This window comes from Melanerpes formicivorus, unplaced genomic scaffold (assembly GCF_026170545.1).
Source record: "Melanerpes formicivorus ecotype bairdi unplaced genomic scaffold, bMelFor1.0.p_v2 SCAF_80, whole genome shotgun sequence".
Lineage (NCBI taxonomy): Eukaryota > Metazoa > Chordata > Aves > Piciformes > Picidae > Melanerpes > Melanerpes formicivorus.
Genome location: NW_027142432.1, coordinates 437447 through 465001, shown reverse-complemented (window position 1 = coordinate 465001; position 27555 = coordinate 437447). Strand labels below are relative to the sequence as shown.

Sequence of the window (27555 nt, the reverse complement as noted above, 5' to 3'; positions counted from 1 at the left end):
AGGGCCACAAGGATGATCAGAGGGCTGGAGCACCTCTCCTATGAGGACAGACTGAAGGAGTTGGGGCTGTTCAGTCTGGAGAAGAGAAGGCTCCCAGGTGACCTAATTGTGGCCTTCCAGTATCTGAAGGGGGCCTACAGGAAGGCTGGGGAAGGACTTCTCAGGATCTCAGGTAGTGATAGGACTAGGGGGAATGGAATGAAGCTGGAGGTGGGGAGATTCAGGCTAGATATGAGGAGGAGGTTCTTCCCCATGAGAGTGGTGAAACCCTGGAATGTGTTGTCCAGGGAGGTGGTTGAGGCCTCGTCACTGGAGATGTTTAAGACCAGGCTGGACAAGGCTCTGGGCAGCCTGATCTAGTGTGGGGTGTCCCTGCCCATGGCAGGGCGGTTGGAACTAGATGATCCTTGTGGTCCCTTCCAACCCTGACTGATACTACTATGATACTATGATACTGTGTGCAGGCTTTGCTCCAGCCCATTGCAATGGGAATGGTTCCTGCCAGCAGCCCTCAGAACTCAAGCAGCCAAGCTGGGCCTGCACTGAGTGACATCAGAACTGCACTGCAGGAGAAGGCAAAGAGTTTATTGCTTCTGAAACCATCCAGTGATCATTTGGCTCAGGGCAGCTTTGAGCTCCTGGTTCCTCAGGCTGTAGATGAGAGAGTTCACTGCTGGAGGCACCACTGAGTACAAAACTGACACCACCAGATCCAAGCATGGGGAGGAGATGGAAGAGGGCTTCAAGTAGGCAAAGGTGCCAGGGCCAAGAAAAAGTGAGACCACAGCTAGGTGAGGGAGGCAGGTGGCAAAGGCTTTGTGGCGTCCCTGCTGAGAGGGAATCCTCAGCACTGCCCTGAAGATCTGCACATAGGACACCACAATCAACACAAAACAGACAAAGAATAAACAGGCACTGGCTACAAGAAGCCAAAGTTCCCTGAGGTAGGATGTGGAACAGGAGAGCATGAGGATCTGGGGCACTTCACAGAAGAACTGGTCCACCGCATTGCCCTGGCAGAGGGGCAAGGAAAATGTATTGGCTGTGTGCAGCACAGCATTGAGAGACCCACAGGCCCAGGCAGCTGCTGCCAGGCAGACACAAACTCTGCTGCCCAGGAGGGTCTCATAGTGCAGGGGTCTGCAGATGGCAACATAGCGATCATAAGACATGGTTGTGAGGAGAAAATACTCTGCTGAAATGAAAAAGAAAAACATAAATAGCTGAGCAGCACATCCTGCATAGGAGATGTCCCTGGTGTCCCAAAGGGAATTGGCCATGGACTTGGGCACAGTAGTGGAGATGGCACCCAGGTCAAGGAAGGCGAGGTTGAGGAGGAAGAAGTACATGGGGGTGTGGAGGTGGTGGTCCCAGGCTATGGTGGTGATGATGAGGCCATTGCCCAGCAGGGCAGCCAGGTAGATGGCCAGGAAGAGCCAGAAGTGCAGGAGCTGCAGCTGCCTTGTGCCTGAGAATGGCAGGAGGAGGAAGTGGGTGATGGAGCTGCTGTTGGACATTTGTGCCCTTTGTGCACAGTGCAGCAGCCAAAAGGCAAAGGCAGTCACAAGTCAATGGAGCACAACCAAAGCCATTTCTCAGCCCCTGATCCAGAGACTTAAGTTTTCTTTTGGAGGACACCTCCCTCCAGCTCTGGTGCTGGACTCTTTTGTGCTGACTGAGCATACAGGGAAGAGCAGAGACTCTTCCTGCTTCCTGCTGCTGAGTCAGTCCTGCTCTGCAGCAGGGAGTGGTGGAGGCAGCAGCAAGGTCTGGTGTCCACTTTCAGAGAAAGGAGATCCAAAGCAGAAAGGCTTCTCAGCATCTCCCAGAGCTAAGGAGAGAGGGTAGAAAAAGGCAGTTCCTGAATGTTTTAGGCTTTTTTACTCCAGCTGCCCACATCTCACCCCCAGAGTGTTCATGGCTGTCACAAGTGCTCATGCACAGCATTTCTGCTGCCCTCAGGGGGAGCAGCGAGAGCAGAAGCCTGCAAGGCAAGAGGCTGCCTGAGGCTCAGAGCAGAGTGAGGGGAGCTGCTGTGGCCCTGTTGCAACTTCCCCAATTCTCTGGACTTGTGCCCTGCTGAGCTGGAGGTGATCACACTCCCATGACTCCCTGAAAAGCCACCAGACCCTGCTGAGAGCAGAGGGATCCCCCACAGACCACTCAGTGTCTCAGCCTCTCTCAAGGTCTCTGCGCCACACTTCCAGCCCAGCACACTCAGGGCTCATTGCAACACCCGATGGCATTCCCTCTCCTGTGGCAGCTCTGCCTCTGCTGGAGCTCTGGCTGCAGAGGAGGTGCTTCACACCTTGGAGCCCATGACCCTGAGGCCTAAGGGTTTTCTGGGGGGAAGAAGAGGCCAAGGTCTGTGCTCTGAGGAAGGGTCTGGCCTGGAGCACATCAGATGGAGATGTCTGAATGCTCCCTCCCACAACATTGTTGGGTTCAGTTTCCTCTCCTGATCAGATCCCTGCTGCCTGGAGGTTCTCACCCTGGCAGGAGTGTGCTGGCTGATGGATTTGCCCTGCTCACAGAGCCCTTCCCAGCTCCTCTGCACTCTCCTACAGAAACCTGCCTTTTTGCAGGGCACTGACCAGAGTCATCCTGATGAGTCCAGCCAGGGTGCTGCTGGTGCTGTTCACGGGCAGAGGAGTGGCTGAAGGCAATTTAGGAGGCTCCCAGCAGACTTCCTGACCACTCCAAGATACACCTCCCCAGTTTCAAGGACTTTTTCCAACTTGAATGGACCTTTGCTTCCTCTCTTTCACTCCCCACTTTCCCTTGTCCACAGAACAGGAAACTGCAAACACAGACTCGGGAACTCTTCTCTCTTTAGAGCAGACCCTGCTTGGACCTTGTCCTTGAAACATCCCTTTGGAAGTTCCCTGGTGCTGAGCTGCAGCTGTGAGCAGCCCTGACCCACCCAGCAGCCTCTCCAGAGCAGAAGGGACCCTGCCCCACCCTGCCCTGCTCTGCACTGCCAGGGGTGGCTCCTGCCACCCACAGCTTCTCCCCACAGCCAGCATCAGCTGTGGCTGTGCCAGCTTTAGGAGATGCCTCTTGGAACTGTACCTGAACCGCCCTGCACCCACAGCCTCACCATGTCAGTGACTGCAGTGACTTCTCCTCCAGTGAGCTCTCAGCATCCTCCCAGTCCAGGGCACCTCGAAGCTCTCTCTGACTTCCTCATCACTCTGAGATCCTCTGGCAGTGTCCTCAGCCCTGCTGTGCTGTGCAGAGGAGCTGCTCCTGGCCAGAGCTGTCTCTGCAGCTCTGCCTGCTTGCCAGCAGCACCTTCCAGCCCAGGAGCCTGGCCTGGCTCAGCACAACAGAACCAGCCCAAGGCATTTAAAGAAGCCCTCTGGTGACTTTGGTGCGAAGTCCATGAACCTCAGAGACTGAGAAGCTGATGAAACCTCTCCAGAATTCAAAGTCAGATTCAAACTCTGAACTTTCTTCTACTCTTAATGGGTCCCAGTGAAGCATACTGGGAAAGGGTCCCCAGGGTCTGGTTAGAGCAGGAGAGAGTGGACGCAAGGGAAGCATCACAGGAGGCACTGAAGCATCTCCAGGCTCTGGTGAGAGCAGAGAACTGAGGCAGTGCTGACAGGTCAGGACAAGCAGCTAAAGGTGGCTCTGCTGCTGAGTAAACCTGGAGGGGTTTCACTGATCCAAAGGACCAAGCCCTGACCCCCAGACCCTGGCAAGGCAGATCCTGTCCCTCAACTGTGTCTCTGGGCTCCTTAGGGGGCAGTGGGGAGTAAGGATGAGCAGTGCCCAGGGTAGGACCTTGTCAGGTTTTGCTGTGGTTTGCTTGCAAAGAGACAACTCTTGCTGAGAAGGAATGACCTGTACCTTTAAATATAGTTTTTATCAGATGCTTTGTTCAATAAAAACCTCTCCAATTAGCTGCAGAAACCTTGGCAATAATTAGAGGTTCAGCAGTATTTAATGAGCCCCATGGAGTATTTGGGGCTGATTACATCATCCTTAGGTAGTGCCAGGAGACTCTGTCAAGCTACTGCCAAGAAGCCTCTCAAGAAGTCCAAGGCAGAAGAAAACTCCAAAGTACCTTGAAGCACTGATTGGCCTCACTGAGGCTTGTTACTGCCAAAGGCTCCCCAGGGACTCGTTAGAGCAGCTTGTTAGAGGCCAGGATTGCAGGGAGACAAAGGCAAAGTAGAGGGAAGAAAAACTTGCCTTTGGTCTAGGAAGCAGAAAGGCCAAGCCCTGACCACTGCCCTTGGACTAGAAGAACTTCAAACCCTCAAAGCCAAGTTTCTCCTGACAGGCCTTGGTGGCAGAGGCAACTGCCAGAGCCAAGGGCACAAAGACCAAGGACAAAGACCAAGGCCTCTCAGCCTTGCAAGAGCCCTTGGCCATCCCTACTGCAGCCTGTCCTATACTGTCCCATGCCTGCAGCTCTTTCCCTTTAGGCTGCTGACACCAATCTTGCTTCCCCATCCAGCTCTGCCCCTGCTATTTTCATCCCTTCCTTGAGCTGTCTCAGCTCTCCCTGCCATTTCCTGACACCTCTGGATGGCCTCATGCATAGCAGCTCTGCCCTTTGAGGGACATTTCTTTGGCCTCCTCTCCACTCTGAACCTTCCAAGCTGCACTTTCTGAAGGTTTTGGTCTCTTTCCACTCTCCAGAAGATCTCCATCCTCTCTGAAACCACCCTTCAACCATGTGCACACTGCTATGGCAGTGCCCTGAGCCTCCATTCAGCAGGCTAAAGCAGCCCAGAGCTCAGCCTCTCCACAGAGATGTCAATCCCCACCCTGGAAAATCTCCTCTGCAGCCTCCCCAGTTCCTGGCTTCTCCTTTGGACTTCTGAACTCTGCACCCAGATACCAGGAATCCAGATGTGGCCACAGCAGTGTTGAGTCTGGGGGAGGACAATTCCTGTGTCTGGCCACTTTTCTCCTGCCACAACCCATCTGCAGTTGGCCTTCTTCCCTGTGTGCAGGGTTTGTTCCATCCCAGGGCATTTGGAATAGGGAAAAGAACCTCAGGAAAGCGTTGCTCAGTATTGCTCTATGAAATGCAGACAGGCCTTAGGCCTGGTCCTTGAAATGGGAGCTTAGAATACAGAGGCTTAGGGCCTGCTCTTGAAGGCAACATTTGCCCCAGCTCTTCCCAGAGAGGCCCTTGCTGTCCCCTGTTCTGCTCCCTCAAGCAGACCAGCACTCACACATGCCCTGCACTCTAACAGCCATGCAAACAAAGGGGAACAAGCTCAGGGTTAGTGCTCCAACCAACTTCTTGAGACTGAAGCCCAAGGCAGGAATCCACAACCATAGCCAGGCCCAGAGCTCTGAGAAGCCCCAGGTGGTGTCTTCCTTTTGCACTTCATGCAGAATCTGCTTGGTTCCCATATCTCACTGATCATAGAATGGGCTGGGCTGGAAGGGACCTCCAAAGGTTACCTTCTCCAACCTTCCCAGGGACATCCCCAATACATTAGGTTTCCCAGAGCCCTGTCAAGCCTCACCTTGAATATATCCAGGGATAGGACCCCAACCCCCTCCCTGGGCAACCTGTTCCAGTGCTCCACTACTCTCATGGTGCAGAACTTGTGCTGGCTCCCACTTCCTGCACAATCCTGCTTTGTTCCCATATCTCTGGACACATTTGGAATCTCTCTTCTTTGCATCAGGGGCCTCTTCCATCTCCATCTTGTGCTTCTAATTCTGGATTATCCTTAAGGGAAGTGTTCATTTGCAAGCTGAACAGGAGCAACCAGTGTGCACTTGCAGCCCAGAGACCCAATTGTATCCTGGGCTGCAGCAAGAGAAATGTGGCCAGCAGGGCCAGGGAGGTGATTCTCCCACTCTGTTCCACCCTGGTGAGACCCCACCTGGAGCACTGTGTCCAGTTCTGGAGCATCTGTTACAAGAAGGATCTGGAGGGGCAGGAAGGTGTCCAGAGTAGGGCCACGAGGATAAGCAGAGGGCTGGAGCTGCTCTGCTATGACGACAGACTGAGGGAGTTGGGGCTGTTCAGTCTAGAGAAGAGAAGGCTCCAAGGAGTCCTTCTTGTGGCCTTCCAGTATCTGAAGGAGGCTACAAGAAAGCTGGGGAGGGACTATTTAGGGTGTTGGGTAGGGATAGGATTAGGGGAGAATGGAGCAAAATTAGAAGTGGGGAGATTCAGATTGGATGTTAGGAAGAAATTCTTCCCCATGAGGGTGGTGAGACACTGGCACAGGTTGCCCAGGGAGGTGGTGGAATTCTCATCCCTGGATGCTTTTAAGGCCAGGCTGGATGTGGCTGTGCACAACCTGATCTGGTGTGAGGTGTCCCTGCCCATGGCAGGGGGGTTGGAGCTGGATGATCCTTGAGGTCCCTTCCAACCCTGACAATTCTGTGATTCTCAGTATGTCCAAGAGGTATTATCAGGTGTTGGAATTCCAGTGAATGCCCTCCCCCCTCCAGCCCTTCCTTAGGGTTCTCAGGGCAGTTGGTGCACCCCCAGCAGTTGCTCTCATCAGCTCTGTGTTGTATTCTGTGTCCATCCAGAAAGGACATTTGCTACCAAGGGCTTTCTTTCTAGATTCAGGTGATGAGATTTTCAGTTCCCTTCTCCTTCTCTTCATTCTGCTGTTCCTTCTCCTGCACCACTACCTGCTGGGACAGGATCCATGTGGTTAAGAGGAACCCACTGGCAGGGACAGCCTCTGCTCACTTGTGCCCTGGGAGAGGATAAGGGGCAATGGATGGAAACTGCAGCACAGGAGGTTCCACTTCAACAGGTGTGGTGTGTTCACTATGTTGATGGATTTGCTTTTGGGGGGCTGATGAACTTCAGTCCTGTTTGTGGTGCTGATGGTGCTGGGTGTTAGCTTAGGGCAATGGCTCAGAGCTGTGTTGTCCACTGCTGGGCAGCTTGCTCTGGTTCCATCCAGAGCAATACAGGACACTCCCTAGGAAAACACTGTGAGACCTGCCCAGATACTGGATACTGAGGAGTGGCAGGAGGTGGGGGAGGGAAGGGGCAAATTCTTAGGCTGGTGGTCACCTCTGGTGCTTTGGAATTTCACCCCTGAGCAAGTGCAAAATCCAGCTTGGGAAAGGTTTGGGAAAAGTCTGTTGTCAGCCTGGGAGTTCCTGAGAGACAGAAATCACTGCAATGTGCTTGGGCCTGGCCCATGCCTCTCAAGCCCTTCTCATCTCTGTGCAGAGGGCTCAAGGGCAAGAGAAGGTCTCTGGGCCTACAGACAGTGCCACAGGCATGGCAGCTGTGTCAGAGAAGCAGCCTGTGCCAGGCCCATAGTGGCCAGGCATTCATAGTGAATGTTGCTTATGACCAGGATTGTGCCCCAAATATTACCAGAACATGCTTCTGTGTGTGTGTGACTCAAACCCCCTTTGTCCCCCCTCCCTTCTGGAGTTGGGTGGGGGGACCTTGGCAGCACTGGGTCCAGGTCAACAATCTGTCTGGGCATGTTTCCACCCCTGTGGCAAACAAGGCCCAGGCTACATGTTTGTTTGCCCTGTTTACGGCATGTGCTTATGCTCATTTGGCAAAGTATCAGCTGATTGGTTAATTATTGTGTTAGCAGTGGATGCTGACTGGAGCAGTATTCTTTGGGGCAAATGGTAAATAGGAGTTGTTTGGTAAACAAGTGCCCCCCACGCTGGTGTCCGTGCCTATGCCTGCGTGCGTCTCTGTGCCGCTACGGTCCGCCTCGCCCGGGACATGAAGCAGCTCCAGAAGGCCTCGCTGCACATTGCCACTGTTGCCCGGCTGGGGGCAGTGCCGTGGAGCGTGGGGTCAAGTGCCGCATGAGCCATCGCCACGGGAGGAAACCATGGCAGCCCCTGTGCACCACCGGTCCTGAAGCGCTACAGCCCCCAGAGCGGGGAACCTTTGCCAGGTGCTGCGCTTCGTGGAGCGAGTGGCAAAAGCCTCTGAAGCTTCCCCTGGGAGGCTCCAGGACCTTTGTGCTCTGGGTGAAGCAGCAACCCCGCGGCACAGCCACGCGGTCGGCGCCGTTCTCTAGTTCCTCATGAGGGCACAGCCGTGCCGCGCTGTCAGGACTCTAAACACATCACCAAGGAAAGATTTCATGAGGTTCTCAGCTCGTGAGGAAGCCAAACCTTTGCTTTATAGAATTTGGGTTCAGGTAGTGCTGAAACTGTCCTGGGTTGAGGGTTTGCCGGTCACCGACCAACCCCTCCCCCACTGCTTTTCCAATCAGTTTCAACTCTAAATTCTAGAACTCATTTGGTTCGTCTGAAGTGCCCAGGCACAAACGTTCTGCAGAGGTGGTTCCACCAACCCAATACTGCTGCCTGTGAATAGAAACTAAATCCCCTGCTGCATAGTTTGTATATCAATAGACTACCAATATATCTATTCATTGATATCCTTGCTGCTCATTCCCAAGTGCACATCTACAACACTCCTGTAGGGAAAAAGAAGCCTACAAGGAAAGCAGCTGATCCTGCAAAGGACCAGGAGGGATCAGGGTTCCCATGGGAACAAGAGAAAGAGCCTGGGCTACTGGCTTGGTTCTTATCTCTGGCTTTGGAAGATGGCCAAGGACAAACAGTGGATGAAACAAGCAGCAGGCCCCAGCAAGGCAAAGGAAATCTCTGCTTCTCTGTCCAGGCCTGTGTCTCAGCTGTGAAGGAACTGTCCCAGGAGTTCCATCAGCTCCAGAAGAAGCTTTTATTCCCCACCTGTACAGTCCTGTGTTTCAGCCATGAGAAGCAGCTGCTCCCCTGTCCAAGGGAGAGAATTAGGGAGGCACACAGCACAGCACACCCTCTGCTTTACTTGTGTGACCATGGGGAGGACATGAGGAAGTGGAAAGGAAAATCCAATCCAGTCCTGGCTGCAGGAGTCTGTGACTTACAGGGGAATTGTCCCCCCAGAGATGCTGCCTCAGTGTCCACTGGGAAATGGCCGAAGAAGAGCAGGGAAGCTGAAACTGCTTCTGGTCCTCCTGAAGGGACTCCCAAAGCATCTTGAGTCACAGTATCACAGTATCACAGTATCACTTAGGTTGGAAAGGACCTCGAGGATCATCGAGTCCAACCTATCAACACAGACCCCATGACTAGACCATGGCACCAAGTGCCACGTCCAATCTCCCCTTGAACGCCTCCAGGGTCGATGACTCAACCACCTCCCTGGGCAACCCATTCCAATGCCGAATGACTCGCTCGGTGAAGAACTTCCTCCTCACCTCGAGTCTGAACCTCCCCTGGCGCAGCTTGAGACTGTGTCCCCTTGTTCTGGTGCTGGTTGCCTGGGAGAAGAGGCCAATTCCCTCCTGGCTACAACCACCCTTCAGGTAGTTGTAGAGGGCAATAAGGTCACCCCTGAGCCTCCTCTTCTCCAGGCTAAACAATCCCAGCTCCCTCAGCCTCTCCTCATAGGGCTTGTGTTCAAGGCCTCTCACCAGCCTTGTTGCCCTTCTCTGGACACGCTCAAGTGTCTCAATGTCCTTCTTAAACTGAGGAGCCCAGAACTGGACACAGTACTCAAGGTGCGGCCTAACCAAAGCAGAGTACAGGGGCACTATGACCTCCCTGCTCCTGCTGGCCACACTATTCCTAATGCAGGCCAGAATGCTATTGGCCCTCCTGGCCACCTGGGCACACTGCTGGCTCATATTCAGGTGGTTGTCGATCAGCACACCCAGGTCCCTCTCTGTCTGGGAGCTCTCCAGCCACTCCGACCCCAGCCTATAGCTCTGCATGGGATTGCCATAGCCAAAGTGCAGCACTCGGCACTTGGACTTGTTGAAAGCCATCCCATTGGACTCTGCCCATCTTTCCAGTCGGTCAAGGTCCCTCTGCAGAGCCTTTCTACCCTCTAATTGACTAACATCTGCCCCTAACTTTGTGTCATCTGCAAACTTGCTGATGACTGACTCTACCCCTTCATCCAGATCATCAACGAATATGTTGAAGAGGACAGATGCAAGGGAACCAAGATGCAAGGGAACCAAGACAGAATTAGAGGGGCTCTGCCTCCAACCAGATGGAAGGGAGAGACAAATTGGTTTGTTGGACCACACAGAACCAATGGCCTGGCAAGTTGAAGCCATGAGAGGATAAAGCTTTAGTAGATACAGGTGCCCAGAGTGCTCTGACACCATCAAAGCACAAGGGGTGGAACCCTCCTGTGTTTCTGGTGTGGCAGGAGGATCCCCACACCTGGATGTGTTGGAAGCTGAGTATTGGGATGCAAGCCACAGTTTGCTTTCACTTGGAGGCATTGAAGGAGTCACTGGACTCGATTGCCCCAGGGGTGGAAACACAGCCCCAGCATTTGCAGCATTTGGACTGGGCATGGACTGATCCAGACTATGCTGGAACAGAGTGGAGCTGCAGAGCACCTGCAGTGAGCAGCCCTCTGGGTACTGCAAAGCAACCTCCTGTGGAGTGAGAATGGACAGTGCCTGAAGTGTGCTGCTGATTGCTGCTGGGCATGGTGCAGGTGGCACAGAATGAGGGCTTGGGAATGTCAAAGGTTAAGTTCAAAGTTTGCTGCCATTACTCCACACCATCCTGCTTCATGCCACCTTCACAGGGACAGTGCTGGCTGGAGCAAAGTACTACAGGGCTTGAAGTTCAGATGGCAACATGGGAGGCTTCCTGTTCTGGTTGCTGATGTTGGGTTCTGGCTCTCAGGTGCTGGCTCTTTGCTGAGGGGGGGGGGGGGCTGCAGGGGTTTAACTCCTGGCTGCTGCTGCTGACTGCTGTGCTTCTTTCTGCAAACAGCCTCAGGTCAGTGTGCATTATGGGATCTCCTTTGGATTCAACTCTTTTGTTCTTATCTCAAGTCCTTATCTCAACCCAGAGGGTTTTTTGGTTCCTGTGTGTGTTATTTTTCCCTCACTTCTGTTTTGGGGAGACAGGCAGCTTAACCTCTTCTCAGCTCTTCAACCTGTTCCAGCCCCAGAGTGAAAAGCCAACAGAAGCTTTCTGAGTTCTTCCAAAGATCTCCATCAGCTTCCCCCTACACTCTCCAAAGATCCCAAAATTCAGTCCTAGGACCATCCAAATGCCAAACACCTAAGATCACCTGAAAGCCCCTGAAGAATGCCTCTGAGATGCCCCTCAAGACTCCTCTGAGAGCCTCATTTTCCCCTCTTTGAACTGGGCACACAGCTCCACCCCATCCCTTGGGAGCAAATGCCCCCAAAATTCGGGCATTGAGGCAGGGATATCTGAAATAAAAGCAAACAGACAGGATTTGGGTAACTTTGAGGTTTTATTATTTGGGTTTTATTGGTCAATGGACAGAGGATTTCTTACCCCAGGGAGACACAAAGCACTGGGGAAGAACCAGACAGACCCTGGCAAAGCCCTGCCTAGCTCCACTGGGAGCTCCAGCTGTGCCAACTCAGCACTGTAATTGTTCTCATCAGCAATAATTGGTGTTCAGATGGGCAGGAGGTGTTTGTTGCTGCTGGTGTCCCCAGTCCCTGAGAACTGCAAAGTAAAAAGGGATGATTTTGGTGCTGGAAAGGCCCTCTCAGAAGGGTCATGATTACCCCACAGATTCTAGGTGGATTTATGCCTCCCCTCCAGTACAGGCTGCTCTCTGGTGTGGATGTAGCGGTGCTTGTTGAAGTACTCCATCCGGGTGAAGCTCTTACCACAATCAGCACAGGTGAAAGCCTTCTCACCAGTGTGAGTGCGGCGGTGGCGACTGAGATGTTGCCTCTGGCTGAAGCTCTTCCCGCAGGCAGCACAAGTGTAGGGCATCTCACCAGTGTGGGTGCGGCGGTGAGCAATGACAGTCTTCCTGTGGCCGAAGCTCTTGCCACAGTCAGCACAAGTGTAAGGTTCCTCACCGGTGTGGGTGCGGTGGTGTGCAATGAGAGTGCTCCTATGTCTGAAGGCCTGGCCACACTGAGCACAGCTGAAAGACTTCTCGCCAGTGTGCACACCACGGTGCTCTGTGAGGTCTCCCTTCTTAGTGAAGCCCTTACCGCAGTCGGCGCAGCTGTACGGTTGCTCCCCGCTGTGGATGAGTTGGTGCTGGATGTATTTAGTACTCGTGGTAAAGCATTTGCCGCACTCAGCACAGGGGAACAGATGCTCTCCGGTGTGGATGCGGCGATGGATGGTAAGAGTGGAGATGCGTTTGAAGTTCTTGCCACAGTCCCAGCAGGTGAAGGCCTTCTCCCTGCTGTGGCTGAGGTGGTGTCGCCTAAGAGTAGAGATCTGCCTGAACCGTTTGCCACAGCTGTCACAAGGGAAGGGCCTCTCTCCAGTGTGGGTGCGGCGGTGCCGGGTGAGATGAGAGTTCCAGCGGAACCTCTTGCCACAGTCACCACAAATGAAGGGACAAGTGCCAGGTTGTAGGCAGAGGTGCTTCACAAGCTCTGAGCTATCTGGGAAGCTCTGCCCACACTCAGGGCACTGATTCAGCTCTTTGGGTGACACTGAGGGACCTGCTCTGGATTCATCCTCCTCCATACATTCCTCCCTCTCATCCTGGTCACCTTCATCATCATCATAATCCTCCTCATCATAGTTGTCATTCTCAGCATCATCCTCCATCTTGTCCTCTTTTTCCTCCTCATCCTCCTCTACCTTGGGACTGCACATTGGCTTCTCTAACTTGATCTCTGGGTGTTGCTTCTTGCCTGGGTCCTTCTGTGAGGCCATACTGCGGGAGGGAGGGGTCACAGCTCTGCAATAGGGAAGATGGAAGCACCTGAGCCCAGGACCTCAAACCCTCAGATCCTGCCTGGGTCATGACACTCCCTGACTCCCAACACCCAGCTGGAGAAGAGAAGGCAGAGGGGACCTCAAACCTTCAGTTTTTGCCACAGTATGGGCACAGACCTCCAATACCTCTGCTGAGACCCCAGGTTCCTGTGATCAGTGCCCTGAGGTACCCTGGGGCTTACAAGTGGTCTTGTCCCACTCTCCTTGAGCCTGGTGACATTGGCAGGGGAGATCCTGGCCCAGGCCCTGTCCTTTGATCTCCCCTGGCTCAGACAATGGAGGCAGCAGCACTGAACAAAGAACACCAAACCACCTCCGACCTTCTCCCACCACCCTCCAGATCCCAACCCCCAAACATCATCTCCTGCTCACAACTCACCCCCAGCAGCCTGGAGCATTCCTCAACTCCCACAACACCTGATGTGCCTCAGAGCTCCTGGAGAGGTGAAATATGCTGGGCAGGAGGAGGTGGAGGAGGTTGGGAGCTGCCCTGGGGGCTGGGGTCCTGCTGTTTCCCCACTCTGGGTTTCTTACCTGTTGGGCTGCTCCAAGGGACAGATCTGCAAACTCTGCTCTTCCCCAGCACACAGGGGCAGGGATGATGGAGAGAGGACTCAGCCCCTGGCAGAGAGAATTAAAGGGCTCAGAGAAGAGCGCTGATCTGCAAGGGATGACTCAGCACTGCCCAGGACCAGGCAGCACAGCTCAGCCTTACTGGGGGCAGCTCCCAAGCCCAGCAGCACAGCCACAGCACACTCCCAGGGCTGATCAAGATGGGAGACCTCAACAAGGTTGAGTATGGATGTGAGGAGGAAGTTCTTCACCATGAGAGTGGTGAAGCCCTGGAATGGGTTGTCCAGGGAGGTGGTTGAGGCCCCGTTCCTGGAGGTGTTTAAGCCCAGGCTGGATGAGGCTCTGGCCAGGCTGATCTAGTGTGGGGTGTCCCTGCCCATGGCAGGGGGTTGGAGCTAGATGATCCTTGTTGACCCTTCCAACCCTGACTGATACTATGATACTATGAGACTAACTGCGGACTCAGCTCCTTGCCCGGCACACAGCCCCCAGCACGCAGCTGCAAGCCAGCACCATAACACAGCTGCCTCCACACAGCCTCTCCCAGCCCTTGCCTAAAGTTTCCTCCCACTGCCTGCCCAGGCCTCTGCTGCCTGCACCTGCCTTTGCCAGCAGGGAGAGCTCTAGCCACAGCACTCCTCCCTGGCCCTGCCCCCACCCCACACACTCTGTGCTTACCTTTGACCTGCACACACCTCTCTGCTGCCCACTCCCCAACAGAAGATCACAGCAGCCCTCAGGACACACACAAAGGGAGCTTCATGATCTCTGCAGATGCAGCAAAGGGGGAAGGGACTTGGGCAGCTTCTTGCTAAACATCTTCAGCCCTCACTGGGATGCTGGAGGAGTCTCTGGCTCCTGCCCAAACCTCACACCTCCAGCACCCTTCACACACCTGCAGCTCAAAGAGACTCACTGGAAAGGGTTTGGCTTCCTTCTCTCCCTGACCATTTCTCTCAGCTTGCTCTTTGCAGTTCCCTGGAGCTGCCACTCCACATCCCCAAGAGAAAAATGAGGTTGGATGGGAGGGCACAGTGCCCATGGGCTGCTGTTCATCTCCCAGATGACACAGGCAGAGCTGCAGCACAATTCACTCCTTTCACCTCCTAAAATGTTGCCAGATTCTGCCATTTCCTGCACACACATTTGCCACCTGGGCCCTGCATCCTCTCCCCTTTTTGAGGGGACAAGGCCTAATTCCTGCCTGACCATTCTCAGGCCTTTCCCTCATTCCCAGCACATCCATGGCCCTACTGCCTTGGCTGTACCATGGTCCTGTATCCCCCACCTCCACTGCCACTGCAGCTGGAAGGGTGGAGTGGGAAATGCTGTGGCTGAGGAGCATCTAAGGAACTGGGCTGGATGCAGCAGCACAATAATGGAAGTGGCCTGAAACTAAAGGCTGGGATCAGCTGGAGGGCTGAAAGAACAGCACCTAGCCAAGGGGGGGTTACAGATGAGGGCTGGGGAGGGACCCTGCAGACACCTCAGGCAGCAGCTGATGAGAGCAAGGGGGACAGAGAGGGAGTGAGACCTCAGGTGACTCCTGCCATGGGGGATGGCTGGGCTGTGTGGCTAGGAGCCCTGAGTGCCTCCTTAGGCTGTGCTGGATGTCAGGAGGGGACAGGGGACTGTCCTGAGCCAGGCAGGATTTGGGCCTTTCAGCTTCTGGGGTCAGCTGCTGCCAGCACCATTGGAGGTAGGAGCCAGGCAGAGCCACACAGCTGCTGAACTAAGCCCTCCCACCCCCTGCAGCCTTCACCCTCCATCTCTCCATCCAGTGCTCCAGCTCCACTCACTTGCTGCCCTCTGAGAGTCCCCCGGGTCCTACAACATCACCTAGGCTGATCTACACAGCCAGTAAGACCCAAGAGAAGCCCCTGGATGACAGCATGGAGGAGAATCCCTGTGGTGGGTGGAAGGCACTGGGATGTCTTACACCAGAGATCAGAGACTGCCAGCAGGGACAGCAGAGTCCAGAGGGACACCACAAAGTGTCATCTAGCTTAGTTCATTCCCACAAGGCCTGCACTCACTCTCTACAAAGGAACAGCACAGGCTCTCCAGTCTCCTTTGCCCTTCCTCTCTGCTCCCAGGAACAGCTTCTGGGATCTCTCTCTGCAGAGGAGCTTTGAGGCCTTGGCAGTGCTGCCAACTGCGGCCTGCAGCAGCCTGGCTCACCTGGGAGCTGCCTACCAGAATCTGTAACTGCAGCTCTTGCGTATGGGGGAGGAGGGGCAGAGAGGTATGGGGGAGGGGGAAGGTATTTGGGGCCTGGGGTTCTGGCCTGCTTTGGTGGAGCTCTGGAGGAAGCTTTGGCCTAGGGAGGTTGCTTGAGTCCCGTGGCCCAGGCGCACTATGGATTGTTGTGGATTGGATGCTTTGCACTGTAGGATGCAGCTCAGAACAGCACAGCCATGGAAACTGACCAATTCTATCCAACCCTCTGGCCACAGCTTGGCATCAACTCCTTTCACAAGGCTCAAAGAGAGCCTCTCTGCCTCCTGAAACCTAAGGCAATACCCTGCAGAACAAGGTGGAGGAGCTCAAGGGGACAAGCTGCAGAGGGGGCCCAGGGCAACCTCCTGAGCTTCAACAAGAGCAAGGGCAGGGTCCTGCCCCGGGCCTGGCACAATCCTCACAATCAGGACAGGCTGGGGGAGGAGGGGATAGGAAGCAGCCCTGCAGAAAACCACTGGGGGATGCTGCTGGACAAGAAGCTGGACAGGAACAGACAGGGGGAGCCTGCAGCCCACAAGGCCAAGGGCAGCCTGGGCTGCACCAAAAGCAGCATGGCCAGAGATGGCCAGAGGCCATCCTGGCACTTGGCTCTGATCTGCTGAGACTTAACCTGTAGTACTGCAGCCAGCTCTGGAGCCCTCAACACAGGAAGGACATGGACCTGATGGAGAGGGTCCAGAGGAGGGACACAAAAATGATCAGGGGCTTGGAGCAGCTCTGCTACCAGGACAGGCTGAGGGAGCTGGAGGTGATCAGCCTGGAGAGGAGAAAAGAAGACTCTGGGGAGACCTAAGAGTGAACTTCTGGTACCTGAAGGGGACTACAAGAAGGCTTCAGAGGGACTCTTTGCAAAGCCTGCAGGGACAGCACCAGAGGCAATGGCTTCAAACTAGAGCAGAGCAGATTGAGACTGGATGCGAGGAACAAGTTCTGCATCAGGAGCCTGCTGGAACACTGCAACAGGTTGCCCTGGGAGGGGCTTGAGGTCCCAGTCCTGCAGAGGTTCAAGGTCAGGCTGGACAGGGCTCTGGGCAACCTGAGCTAGTGCAGGATGTCCCTGCTGACTGCAGAGGGGCTTGGACTGCAGCACCTTTGCAGCTCCCTCCCAACCCAAACCACTCCAGGATTCTAGGAGTCTAAGTGCAGCATCCAGGGAGAGCAGGAAGAAGATGAGGCAGAGGAGGACAAGGAAGAGGACAAGGAGGAGGAGAACCAAAATCCCTTCCAAATTCCTCCAAACCTCTGCCAAATTCCTGGAAAGCTCTTCCAGCTCTGCAGAGTTCATTCTGAAGAGAGCTGAGGGAGTTGCTAGGCTCAGGGATGTCTTGCACACTCTGCACAAATGCTCCAGAAGCTTTCCAAGTGCCCTCAAAACCAGCAGCACAGCTCTGCTGCCACACAATGCCAGGCTGCAAGGGACCCCAAGGCTCAGCTGCTCCAACCTTGCCAGCTGACACTGGACTGGAAAGGAGCTGGCCCAGCCCCCTGCCAAGCTGAGCCTTCCAACTCTGCCCTGCAGGGCAATCCACCACTGCCCTGGGGAGATGATTCCAAAGGCTGACTGGGAGGGAAAAGCTTTTGCCTCTTCAGGGCACTGTGCCACTTCAGCTCAACTCTTGCAGCAGCTCTTTGAGATCTGCCTTTGGAGCACCACAAACTCTGAAGCACTGCAGTGCAAAGCAGCTCAGCTTCAACTTCCAACTGCCTGAACTCTCTCATTTTAAATTCAAGACAGGGGCCAAGCTCACACCCAGCCCCCAAGCTCAAGAACCAGCAACTAAGGTCAGAGTCAGCTCCCAAGCACAAGAATCCAGATCAGAAATGCAGAGCCAGCCCCCAGGCTCAGAGCCAGCTCCTAAGTTCACATCCAGGCCCCAAGCCCAGCACCAGCAGCTAAGATCAGAACCACTTCCCAAGCTCAGAGCCAGCCCCCGAGCTCAAGAACCATCAATTAAGGTCAGAACACTTCCCAAGCTCAGAGCCACCTCCAGAGCTCACACCCAGGCCCCAAGCTCACAAGCCAGTAAATAAGATCAGAAACACATTCCAAGCTCAAGAGCCAGCCACTAAGGTCCAGAACCTAGATCAAAAGTGCAGACTCAGCTCCCAAGCCAGCAACTTAAGTCAGAATCACTTCCCAAACTCAAGAACCAGCCCCTGACCTCACAGACAGAGATCAAGAACCAGACCCCAAGCCCAGAGTGAGCAACTAAGGTCAGAACCCCTTTCCAAGCCCACATCTAGACCCCAAGCTCAAGAGCCCGAAAATACAATCCCTTTTTGGCCCCAAATTGCCTCTTTTTGGCCATAAATTGGCCTTTTCTGGCCCCAAATTGGCCTTTTCTGGCCCAAATTCTCCTTTATTGTCCCTTTTTGGCCCCAAATTGGCCTTTATTGTCCCTTTTTAGCCTCCTGTTGGCTCCTTTTGGCCCTAAATTGGCCCCTTTGGGACCCAAATTTGCCCTTATTGGTCTTTTCTGGCCCCAAGCTGGCCTTTATTTTCCCTTTGGAGCCCCCAATTTGCTCTTTTTGGCCCCACATTGGCCTTTATTGGCTCTTGTTTTACCCCAAATTGGCTCTTTGGGGCCTGAAATATGCCTTTATTGTCCCTTTTTTGCCCCAAATTTGTCTTTTCTGCCCCCAAATTGGCTTTTGTTGTCCCTTTTTGGCCCCAATTTGCTTTTTATTGGCCCTTTCTGGCCCCAAATTGGCCTTTTTTGGCAGCAAATTTGTCCCTTTTGACCCCAGATCACCGGTTTTGGACTCTAAATTGCCATTTCTCTCCCCAAATGTCCCTTCCTTGCCCCTTCCTACCCCCAAATTGCCTCTTTTTGGCCATAAATTGCCATTTCTGTCCCCCAAGGTCCCTTCCTGTCCCCTTCCTGTCCCCACCCTGTCCCTCTGTGTCCCCAGGTGGGGGAGGAGCGAGCCACAGCCATTGCCCTGATGCGGAAGTCCATCAGCTACCAGTTCACTGACACGGTCAGGAGGTCTCCAAGGGTCCCCAAGGTCCCCTCCTGCCCCCCCAGGCCCTGCAGATCAAGTCAGGGGTGGCCCCAGAGCCCCTCAAGGCGACGTCTCCATGGGGTCCTACCACCCGAGTTGGCCTTCCCCATGTCCCCAACCTCTTCCTCCTCCTCCCCCCAACCTCTTTCTCCTCCTCCCCCCAACCTCTTTCTCCTCCTCCCCCCAACCTCTTCCTCCTCCTCCCCCCAACCCTTTTGGCTGTCACCAACCCTCTCCCTTCCCCCTCCCTGCTCCCCCCAGGATCATGATCCTGGCGCTCAGCAGGGGCTGTGGCGCCCCCTGCAGGTGCTGAACATGTATGGGAAGGTGGTGGCAGTGAGACACCAGGCTGTGAGCAGGAAGAAGGACAACTGCTTTGCCATGGCCCTCGACTTGGTGCAGAACAACATCCACGTCCAGAGCATCAACAAGGTCATCGACAGCCCCCACTCGGTGCGGCCCTGCGGGGCTGGGGGGGTTGGGAGTCCAGACTTGGTCCTCTGGAGGCTTCTCTTGAGGCTTGGACAAGTGTTGGGGGGGGGCTGGAGCCATCTTGGGGGGGTTGGTGGCATCTCAGGGGGGGCTGGAGGTCTCTAAAGGGGCTTGGAGACATCTCAGGGCTTTGGTGGATCTCGGGGGGGGGTTGGTAGCCCTTGGATGCCCCTTGGTTGCCCCTGAGGTGCCCATGGTGTGTGCCCACAGGCAGCCATACTCTGCACTGCAGCTCCCAGACTCCCAGACTCTGCTGCACAATGGCAGCAGAACCCCAGCCCAGAGAGGGGCCTGGGACCCCAGCAACCCCAACGCCCCCTGCAGGTGTGTGCCCTGAGCCCTCCTGAGCCCCCACCCCACCTTCTACCTTCCCCATCTCTCCTGTCACCTCTGCCCTCCCCCTTCACCTTTCCCCCTCCTCACCTCTGCCCCCCCCTTTGCCCCCCCTCCTAACCTCTCTCCCCCCTCACCTATGTCCCCTGCACTTCGGCCCCTCCCACATCTGCTGCCCCCCCCCCCGCCTCCCCTCCACCTCTGCCCCCCCTCACTTCTGCCTCCCCATCCCCAACCCCTCCTTCATGGCCACCACAAGGAGTGGCCACCAGAGGGCGACCACCCGAGTTGGCCTTCCCCATGCCCCAAACACCTCCAGTGGCTCTCATCCACCTCTAACAGGCCCCAGAGTGTCCCCTAGGCCCCCAAAAGTGTCCCTTTATTGTGGCCTTTATTGTCCCTTTTGGGCCCCAAATTGTCCCTTTTTGGCCCCATGTTGGCCTTTATTGTCCCTTTTTGGTCCCAAATTGGCCTTTATTGTCCCTTTTTAGCCCCCTGTTGGCTCTTTTTGGCCATAAATTGGCCCCTTTGGGACCCAAATTTGCCCTTATTCGTCCTTTTTTGACCAAAATTGGTCTTTTCTGGCCGCAAGCTGGCCTTTATTGTCCCTTTTTAGCCACAAATTGTCCCTTTTTGGCCCCAAGTTGGCCTTTATTGTCCATTTTGGCACCAAATTGGCTCTTTTTACCCCCAAAAAAATCAGCAGTTCAGCTAGGAACTCTCTCGAGGGATGATGGAATAGATAGACATCTGGGCAAGGCTCTTGGTAAGGTTAATCTGTGGATATGCCTTCTAATGGCAGTTGCCCTGAGATACCCTTCCCGAGATGATCTCCCATGGAATCCTAAACCCTGGACTTCCATAGATGAGGGAATTAAGTGTCTGAGAGAATTTGCTGTTAGAGAGCTACTCTATGGTGAACATGAACCTCTGAATCCTGATGACATCCCTGTGGGTACTGGTCTTGCTAAAAAGCTCATCAAGCTTGCTCCTTCTAATTATGCAAACATTCTGGCAAGCAGAATTGTGTCAGGGAATTATGGTGGAGCTTCTCCTACGGTTGGCCAATTCAGTGATCAAATGAGACAACTGGAGGAGAGCATGACACGTGGTTCTTTGCTTTCAGCCATTGAGACTCTGTCTGGAAAAACTGAGAGTTGCATGAAGGATCTGAAGGATTCCATATCCCAATTGGCACAGAGAGATAATTCCAATTCTTCCCCCAGGTGGATACAAGTTTCATCTGTGAGGAACAGACATCCCCCAAGGAGGCCATTCCAAACCAGAACAAACCAAAACAGACCACAAGGCAGTCACGTAGGACTGTTTGGATAACTCTGCATCTCTCTATGAAGAACTTCTTCCTAACATCCAGTCTAAAGCTCCCCTGGTGCAGCTTGAGACTGTGTCCTCTTGTTCTGGTTCTGGTTGCCTGGGAGAAGAGACCAGCCCCCACCTATCTACCACCTCCCTTCTGGTAGTTGTAGACAGCAATGAGGTCTCCCCTGAGCCTCCTCTTCTCCAGGCTAAGCAATCCCAGCTCCCTCAGCCTCTCCTCATAGGGCTTGTACTCCAAATCCCTCCCCAGCTTTGTTGCCCTTCTCTGGACACCTTCCAGCATATCAACATCTTTCTTAAACTGAGGAGCCCAGAACTGGACACAATACTCAAGGTGTGGCCTAACCAGTGCTGAGTACAAGGGCACAATGACTTCCCTGCTCCTGCTGGCCACACTATTCCCGATGCAGGCCAGGATGCCATTGGCCTTCTTGGCCACCTGGGCACACTGCTGGCTCATGTTTAGGCAGCTGTCAATCAGCACCCTCAGGTCCCTCTCTGTTTGGGAGCTCTTCCACCACTCTGACCCCAGCCTGTAGCTCTGCATGGGGTTGCTGTGGCCAAAGTGCAGTAAAGTTCTCTAGTCTATCAGCAGGCACATGTGTCACATCTCAACTGGTCATTCTCTACTGGCATGCCTGTCATTAAGGCAAAGAAGAGGTCAAAATAACAAAACTGTATTTTAACATGTGTACTGGAGCAGAATGACCTCCCTGCTCCTGCTGGCCACACTGTTCCTGATGCAGGCCAGGATGCCATTTGCCTGCTTGGCCACCTGGGCACACTGCTGGCTCATGTTCAGCCTACTATCAACCAGTACCATCAAGGTAGCTTTCTGTCTGGCTGATCTCCAGCCACTCTGACCCCAGCCTGTAGCACTGCATGGGGTTGTTGTGGCCAAAGTGCAGCACCCAGCACTTATAGGGGCTCTGCCTCCAACCACATGGAGGGGAGAGACAAATTGGTTTGTTGGATCACACAGAACCAATGGCCTGGCAAGTTGAAGCCATGAGAGGATAAAGCTTTAGTAGATACAGGTGCCCAGAGTGCTCTGACACCATCAAACCACGAGGGGTGGAACCCATCTCTGTTTCTGGTATGACAGGAGGATCCCCACACCTGGATGTGTTGGAAGCTGAGTACTGGGATGCAAGCCACAGTTTGCTTTCACTTGGAGGCATGGAAGGAGTCACTGGACTCAATTGCCCCAGAGCTGGAAACACAGCCCCAGCAGTTGCAGTATTTGGACTGGGCATGGACTGATCCAGACTGTGCTGGAACAGAGTGGAGCTGCAGAGCACCTGCAGTGAGCAGCCCTCTGGGTACTGCAAAGCAACCTCCTGTGGAGTGAGCATGGACAGTGCCTGAGGTGTGCTGCTGATTGTTGCTGGGCATGGTGCAGGTGGCACAGAATGAGGGCTTGGCAATATCAAAGGTTAAGCTGGAAATTTGCTGCCATTACTCCATCCTGCCTCATGCCACCTTCACAGGGACAGTGCTGGCTGGAGCAAAGAACTACAGGGCTTGAAGTTCAGATGGCAACATGAGAGGCTTCCTATTCTGGTTGCTGCTGTTGGGTTCTGGCTATCAGGTGCTGATTCTTTGCTGAGGGGCAGGGCTGCAGGGGTTTAACTCCTGGCTGCTGCTGCTGACTGCTGTGCTTCTTTCTGCAAACAGCCTCAGGTCAGTGTGCATTATGGGATCTCCTTTGGATTCAACTCTTTTGATCTTATCTCAAGTCCTTATCCCAGCCCAGAGGGTTTTTTGATTCATGTGTGTTATTTTTCCCTTCCTTCTGTTTTGGGGGAGAACAGGCAGCTTATCCTCTTCTCAGCTCTTCAACCTGTTCCAGCCCGAGTGGAAAGCCAACAGAAGCTTTCTGAGTTCTTCCAAAGATCTCCATCAGCTTCCCCCTACACCCTCCAAAGATCCCAAAAGTCAGTCCTAGGACCATCCAAATCCCAAACACCTAAGATCACCTGAAAGCCCCTGCAGAATGCCTCTGAGATGCCCCTCAAGACTTCTCTGAGAGCTTCATTTTCCCCTCCCTGAACAGGGCACACAGCTCCACCCCATCCCTTGGGAGGAAATGCCCCCAAAATTTGAGCATTGAGGCAGGGATATCTGAAATAAAAGCAAACAGACAGGATTTGGGTAACTTTTGGGTTTTATTGACATGATTGGTGAATATACAGAGAGGATTTCTTACCCCAGGGAGAGACAAAGCATTGGGGAAAAACCAGACAGACCCTGGGGAAGAACCAGATAGACTCTGGCAAAGCCCTGCTGAGCTCCACTTGGAGCTCCAGCTGTGCCAACTGAGCACTGTAATTGTTCTCATTAGAAATAATTGGTGTTAAGAAGGGCAGGAGGTGTTGGTTGCTGCTGGTGTCCCCAGTCCCTGAGAACTGCAAAGGAAAAAGAGATGATTTTGATGCTGGAAAGGCCCTCAAAGATGGGTCACGATTACCCAACAGATTTTAGGTGGATTTATGCCTCCTCTCCAGTGCAGGCTGCTCTCAGGTGTGGGTGCAGCGGTGATTGCTGAGGGATCGCTTCTGGGTGAAGCTCTTACCACAGTCGCCACAAGTGAAGGGTATCTCGGCAGTGTGGGTGCGGCGGTGCCGAGTGAGACGTTGGCTCCGTCTGCTCTTACCACAGGCAGCACAGCTGAAAGCTTTCACACCGGTGTGGGTGCGGTGGTGCTCAGTGAGAGCGCTCCTCTGTCTGAAGGCCTGGCCACACTCAGCACAGCTGAAAGACTTATCGCCAATGTGCACGCGACGGTGATCTATGAGGCCTGCAGCCTGGGTGAAGCTCTTGCCACAGTCAACACAGCTGTACGGCTTCTCACCGCTGTGGATGAGTTGGTGCTGGATGTATGGAGTACTCCTGGTGAACGTCTTGCCGCACTCAGCACAGGGGAACAGATGCTCTCCAGTGTGGATGCGGCGATGGATGGTGAGAGTGGAGCTCTGTTTGAAGCTCTTGCCGCAGTCCCTGCAGGTGAAGGCCTTCTCACTGGTGTGGGTGAAGCGGTGTTGCCTAAGATCAGAGATCACCCTGAACCGCTTGCCACAGCTGTCACAGAAGGGTCTCTCGCCCGTGTGGGAGCGGCGGTGCTGGGTGAGATTGCCGCGCTGGGTGAAGCTCTGCCCACAGTCAGCACAGGTGAAAGGTTTCTCTCCACTGTGGGTGCGGCGGTGCTTGATGAGCTCAGAGTTGCAGCGGAACCTCTTGCCACAGTCACCACAAACGAAGGGCCGGGAGCCAGGTTGTGGGCAGTGGTGCTTCACTAGCTCTGAGCTACCTGGGAAGCTCTGCCCACACTCAGGGCACTGATTCAGCTCTTTGGGTGACACTGAGGGACTTGCTCTGGCTTCATCCTCCTCCATACATTCCTCCCCCTCATCCTGGTCACCATCATCATCATCCTCCTCCTCCTCTTCACAGTTGTCATTCTCAGCATCATCCTCCATCTTCTCCTCTTTTTCCTCCTCATCCTCCTCTACCTTGGGACTGCACATTGGCTTCTCCAACTTGATCTCTAGGTGCTGCATCTCCTCCCAGCTCTTGCCTGGGTCCTTCTGTGAGGCTATACTGTGGGAGGGAGGGGTCACAGCTCTCCAATAGGGAAGATGGAAGCACCTGAGCCCACGACCTCAAACCCTCAGATCCTGCCTGGGTCATGACAGTCCCTGACTCCCAACACTTCCCAACACCCAGCTAGAGGAGAGAATGCAGAGGGGACCTCAAACCTTCAGTTTCTGCCACAGTGTGGGCACAGACCTCCAATACCTCTGCTGAGACCCCAGGTTCCTGTGATCAGTGCCCTGAGGTACCCTGGGGCTTACAAGTGGTCTTGTCCCACTCTCCTTGAGCCTGGTGACATTGGCAGGGGAGATCCTGGCCCAGGCCCTGTCCTTTGATCTCCCCTGGCTCAGACAATGGAGGCAGCAGCACTGAACAAAGAACACCAAACCACCTCCGACCTTCTCCCACCACCCTCCAGATCCCAACCCCCAAACATCACCTCCTGCTCACAACTCACCCCCAGCAGCCTGGAGCATTCCTCAACTCCCACAACACCTGATGTGCCTCAGAGCTCCTGGAGAGGTGAAATGTGGGGGGTAGGAGGAGGTGGAGGAGGTCGGAAGCTGCCCTGGGGACTGGGGTCCTGCTGTTAACCCACTCTGGGTTTCTCACCTGTTAGGCTGCTTCAAGGGGCAGGTTTGCAAATTCTGCTGTTCCCCAGCACACAGGGGCAGGGATGATGGAGAGAGGACTCAGCCCCTGCCACAGAGAAGCAAAGGGCTCAAAGGAGAGCACTGACCTGCAAGGGATGGCTCAGCACTGCCCAGGACCAGGCAGCACAGCTCAGCCTTGCTGGGGGCAGCTCCCAAGCCCAGCAGCACAGCCACAGCACACAGCCAGGGCTGATCAAGATGGGAGGCCTCAACAAGTGCAGACAGCTCCTTGCCCAGCACACAGCCCCCAGCACACAGCTGCAGGCCAGCACCACAACACAGCTGCCTCCACACAGCCTCTCCCAGGCCTTGCCTAAAGCTTCCTCCCACTACCTGCCCAGGCCTCTGCTGCCTGCACCTGCCTTTGCCAGCAGATCTTGCTCTGGCCACAGCTCTCCTCCCTGGCTCTGCCCCCACCCCACACACTCTGTGCTCAGCTCTGCCCTGCACACACCTCTCTGCTGCCCACTCCCCAACAGAAGATCACAGCAGCCCTCAGGACACACACAAAGGGAGCTTCATGATCTCTGCAGATGCAGCAAAGGGGGAAGGGACTTGGGCAGCTTCTTGCTAAACCTCTTCAGCCCTCACTGGGATGCTGGAGGAGTCTCTGGCTCCTGCCCAAACCTCACACCTCCAGCACCCTTCACACACCTGCAACCCAAAGAGACTCACTGGAAAGGGTTTGGCTTCCTTCTCTCCCTGACCATTTCTCTCAGCTTGCTCTTTGCAGTTCCCTGGAGCTGCCACTCCACATCCCCAAGAGAAAAATGAGGTTGGATGGGAGGGCACAGTGCCCATGGGCTGCTGTTCATCTCCCAGCTGACACAGGCAGAGCTGCAGCATAATTCACTCCTTTCACCTCCTCAAATGCTGCCATATTCTGCCATTCCCTGCACACACATTTGCCACCTGGGCCCTGCATCCTCTCCCCTTCTTGGGGGGACAAGGCCTAATTCCTGCCTGACCATTCTCAGGCCTTTCCCTCATTCCCAGCCTATCCATGTCCCTGCTGCCTTGGCTCTCCCATGGCCCTGTCCCCCCCACCTCCACTGCCACTGCAGCTGGAAGGGTGGAGTGGGAAATGCTGTGGCTGAGGAGCATCTAAGGAACTGGGCTGGAAGCAGCAGCACAAGAATGGAAGGGGCCTGAGACTAAAGGCTGGGATCAGCTGGAGGGCTGAAAGAACAGCACCAAGCCAAGGGGGGGGTTACAGATGAGGGCTGGGGAGGGACCCTGCAGACACCTCAGGCAGCAACTGATGAGAGGAAAGGGGACAGAGAGGGAGTGAGACCTCAGGTGACTCCTGCCATGGGGGATGGCTGGGCTGTGTGGGTAGGAGCCCTGAGTGCCTGCTTGGGCTGTGCTGGATGTCAGGAGGGGACAGGGCAGGAGGGTCCTGAGCCAGGCAGGCTTTGGGGCTTTGAGCTTCTGGGGTCAGCTGCTGCCAGCACCATTGGAGGCAGGAGCCAGGCAGAGCCACACAGCTGCTGAACTAAGCCCTCCCACCCCCTGCAGCCTTCACCCTCCATCTCTCCATCCAGTGCTCCATCTCCACTCACTTGCTGCCCTCTGAGAGTCACCAGGGTCCTACAACATCACCAGGGCTGATCTACACAGCCAGCAGGGCCCAACAGAAGCCCCTGGATGAGAGCATGGAGGAGAATCCCTGTGGTGAGTGGAAGGCACTGGGATGTCTTACACCAGAGAGTAGAGACCTCCAGAAGGGACAGCAGAGTCCAGAGGGACACCACAAAGTGTCATCTAGCTTAGTTCATTCCCACAAGGCCTGCACCCACTCTCTACAAAGGAATAGCACAGGATCTCCAACCTCCTTTGCCCTTCCTCTCTGCTCCCAGCAACAGCTTCTGGGATCTCTCTCTGCAGAGGAGCTTTGAGGCCTTGGCAATGCTGCCAACTGCAGCCTGCAGTGGCCTGGCTCACGTGGGAGCTGCCTACCAGACTCTGTAACTGCAGCTCTTGGGTATGGGGGGAGGAGGGGCAGAGAGGCATGGAGGAGGGGGAAGACATTTGGGGCCTGGGGTTCTGGCCTGCTTTGGTGGAGCTCTGGAGGAAGCTTTGGCCTAGGGAGGTTGCTTGGCTCCCGTGGCCCAGGCACACTATGGATTGTTGTGGATTTGATGCTTTGCACTGTAGGATGCAGCTCTGAACAGCACAGCCATGGAAACTGCCCAATTCTATCCAGCCCTCTGGCCACAGCTTGGCATCAACTCCTTTCACAAGGCTCAAAGAGAGCCTCTCTGCCTCCTGAAACCTAAGGCAATACCCTGCAGAACAAGGTGGAGGAGCTCAAGGGGACAAGCTGCAGAGGGGGCCCAGGGCAACCTCCTGAGCTTCAACAAGAGCAAGGGCAGGGTCCTGCCCCTGGCCTGGCACAATCCTCACAATCAGGACAGGCTGGGGGAGGAGGGGATAGGAAGCAGCCCTGCAGAAAACCACTGGGGGGTGCTGCTGGACAAGAAGCTGGACAGGAACAGACAGGGGGAGCCTGCAGCCCACAAGGCCAAGGGCAGCCTGGGCTGCACCAAAAGCAGCAGGGCCACAGATGGACAGAGGCCATCCTGGCACTTGGCTCTGCTCTGCTGAGACTTCACCTGCAGCA

At 54.8% G+C, this 27555-nt stretch overlaps 2 protein-coding genes across 2 annotated transcripts in view; both read right to left on the bottom strand.

The window, feature by feature from the left end:
• Positions 1–27555, bottom strand: part of LOC137454422 (zinc finger protein 420-like) — a 148024-nt gene that overhangs the window by 103178 nt on the left and 17291 nt on the right. The window contains exons 4-5 of the mRNA XM_068164462.1: positions 23407–23945; positions 11622–12274 (exon numbers count right to left, since the gene is read on the bottom strand). Coding sequence (XP_068020563.1) covers positions 11622–12274; positions 23407–23945 — 1192 coding nt within the window. The remainder of the gene's footprint in view (positions 1–11621; positions 12275–23406; positions 23946–27555) is intronic.
• Positions 585–8808, bottom strand: LOC137454332 (olfactory receptor 14A16-like). The gene is made up of 2 exons (XM_068164382.1): positions 8786–8808; positions 585–1524 (listed from the first exon to the last, which is right to left on the bottom strand). Exons 1-2 carry the CDS (start codon positions 8806–8808, stop codon positions 585–587), a joined length of 963 nt encoding a protein of 320 aa, XP_068020483.1.

Coding starts and splice junctions, on each gene's coding strand:
- LOC137454332 (XM_068164382.1), bottom strand. CDS start 8,808: ATGTCCTCCCCATGGTCACACAA. Junction 1,525..8,785: donor TCCTCCCCATGGTCACACAA/GTAAAGCAGAGG, acceptor CTGTGCACAAAG/GGCACAAATGTCCAACAGCA.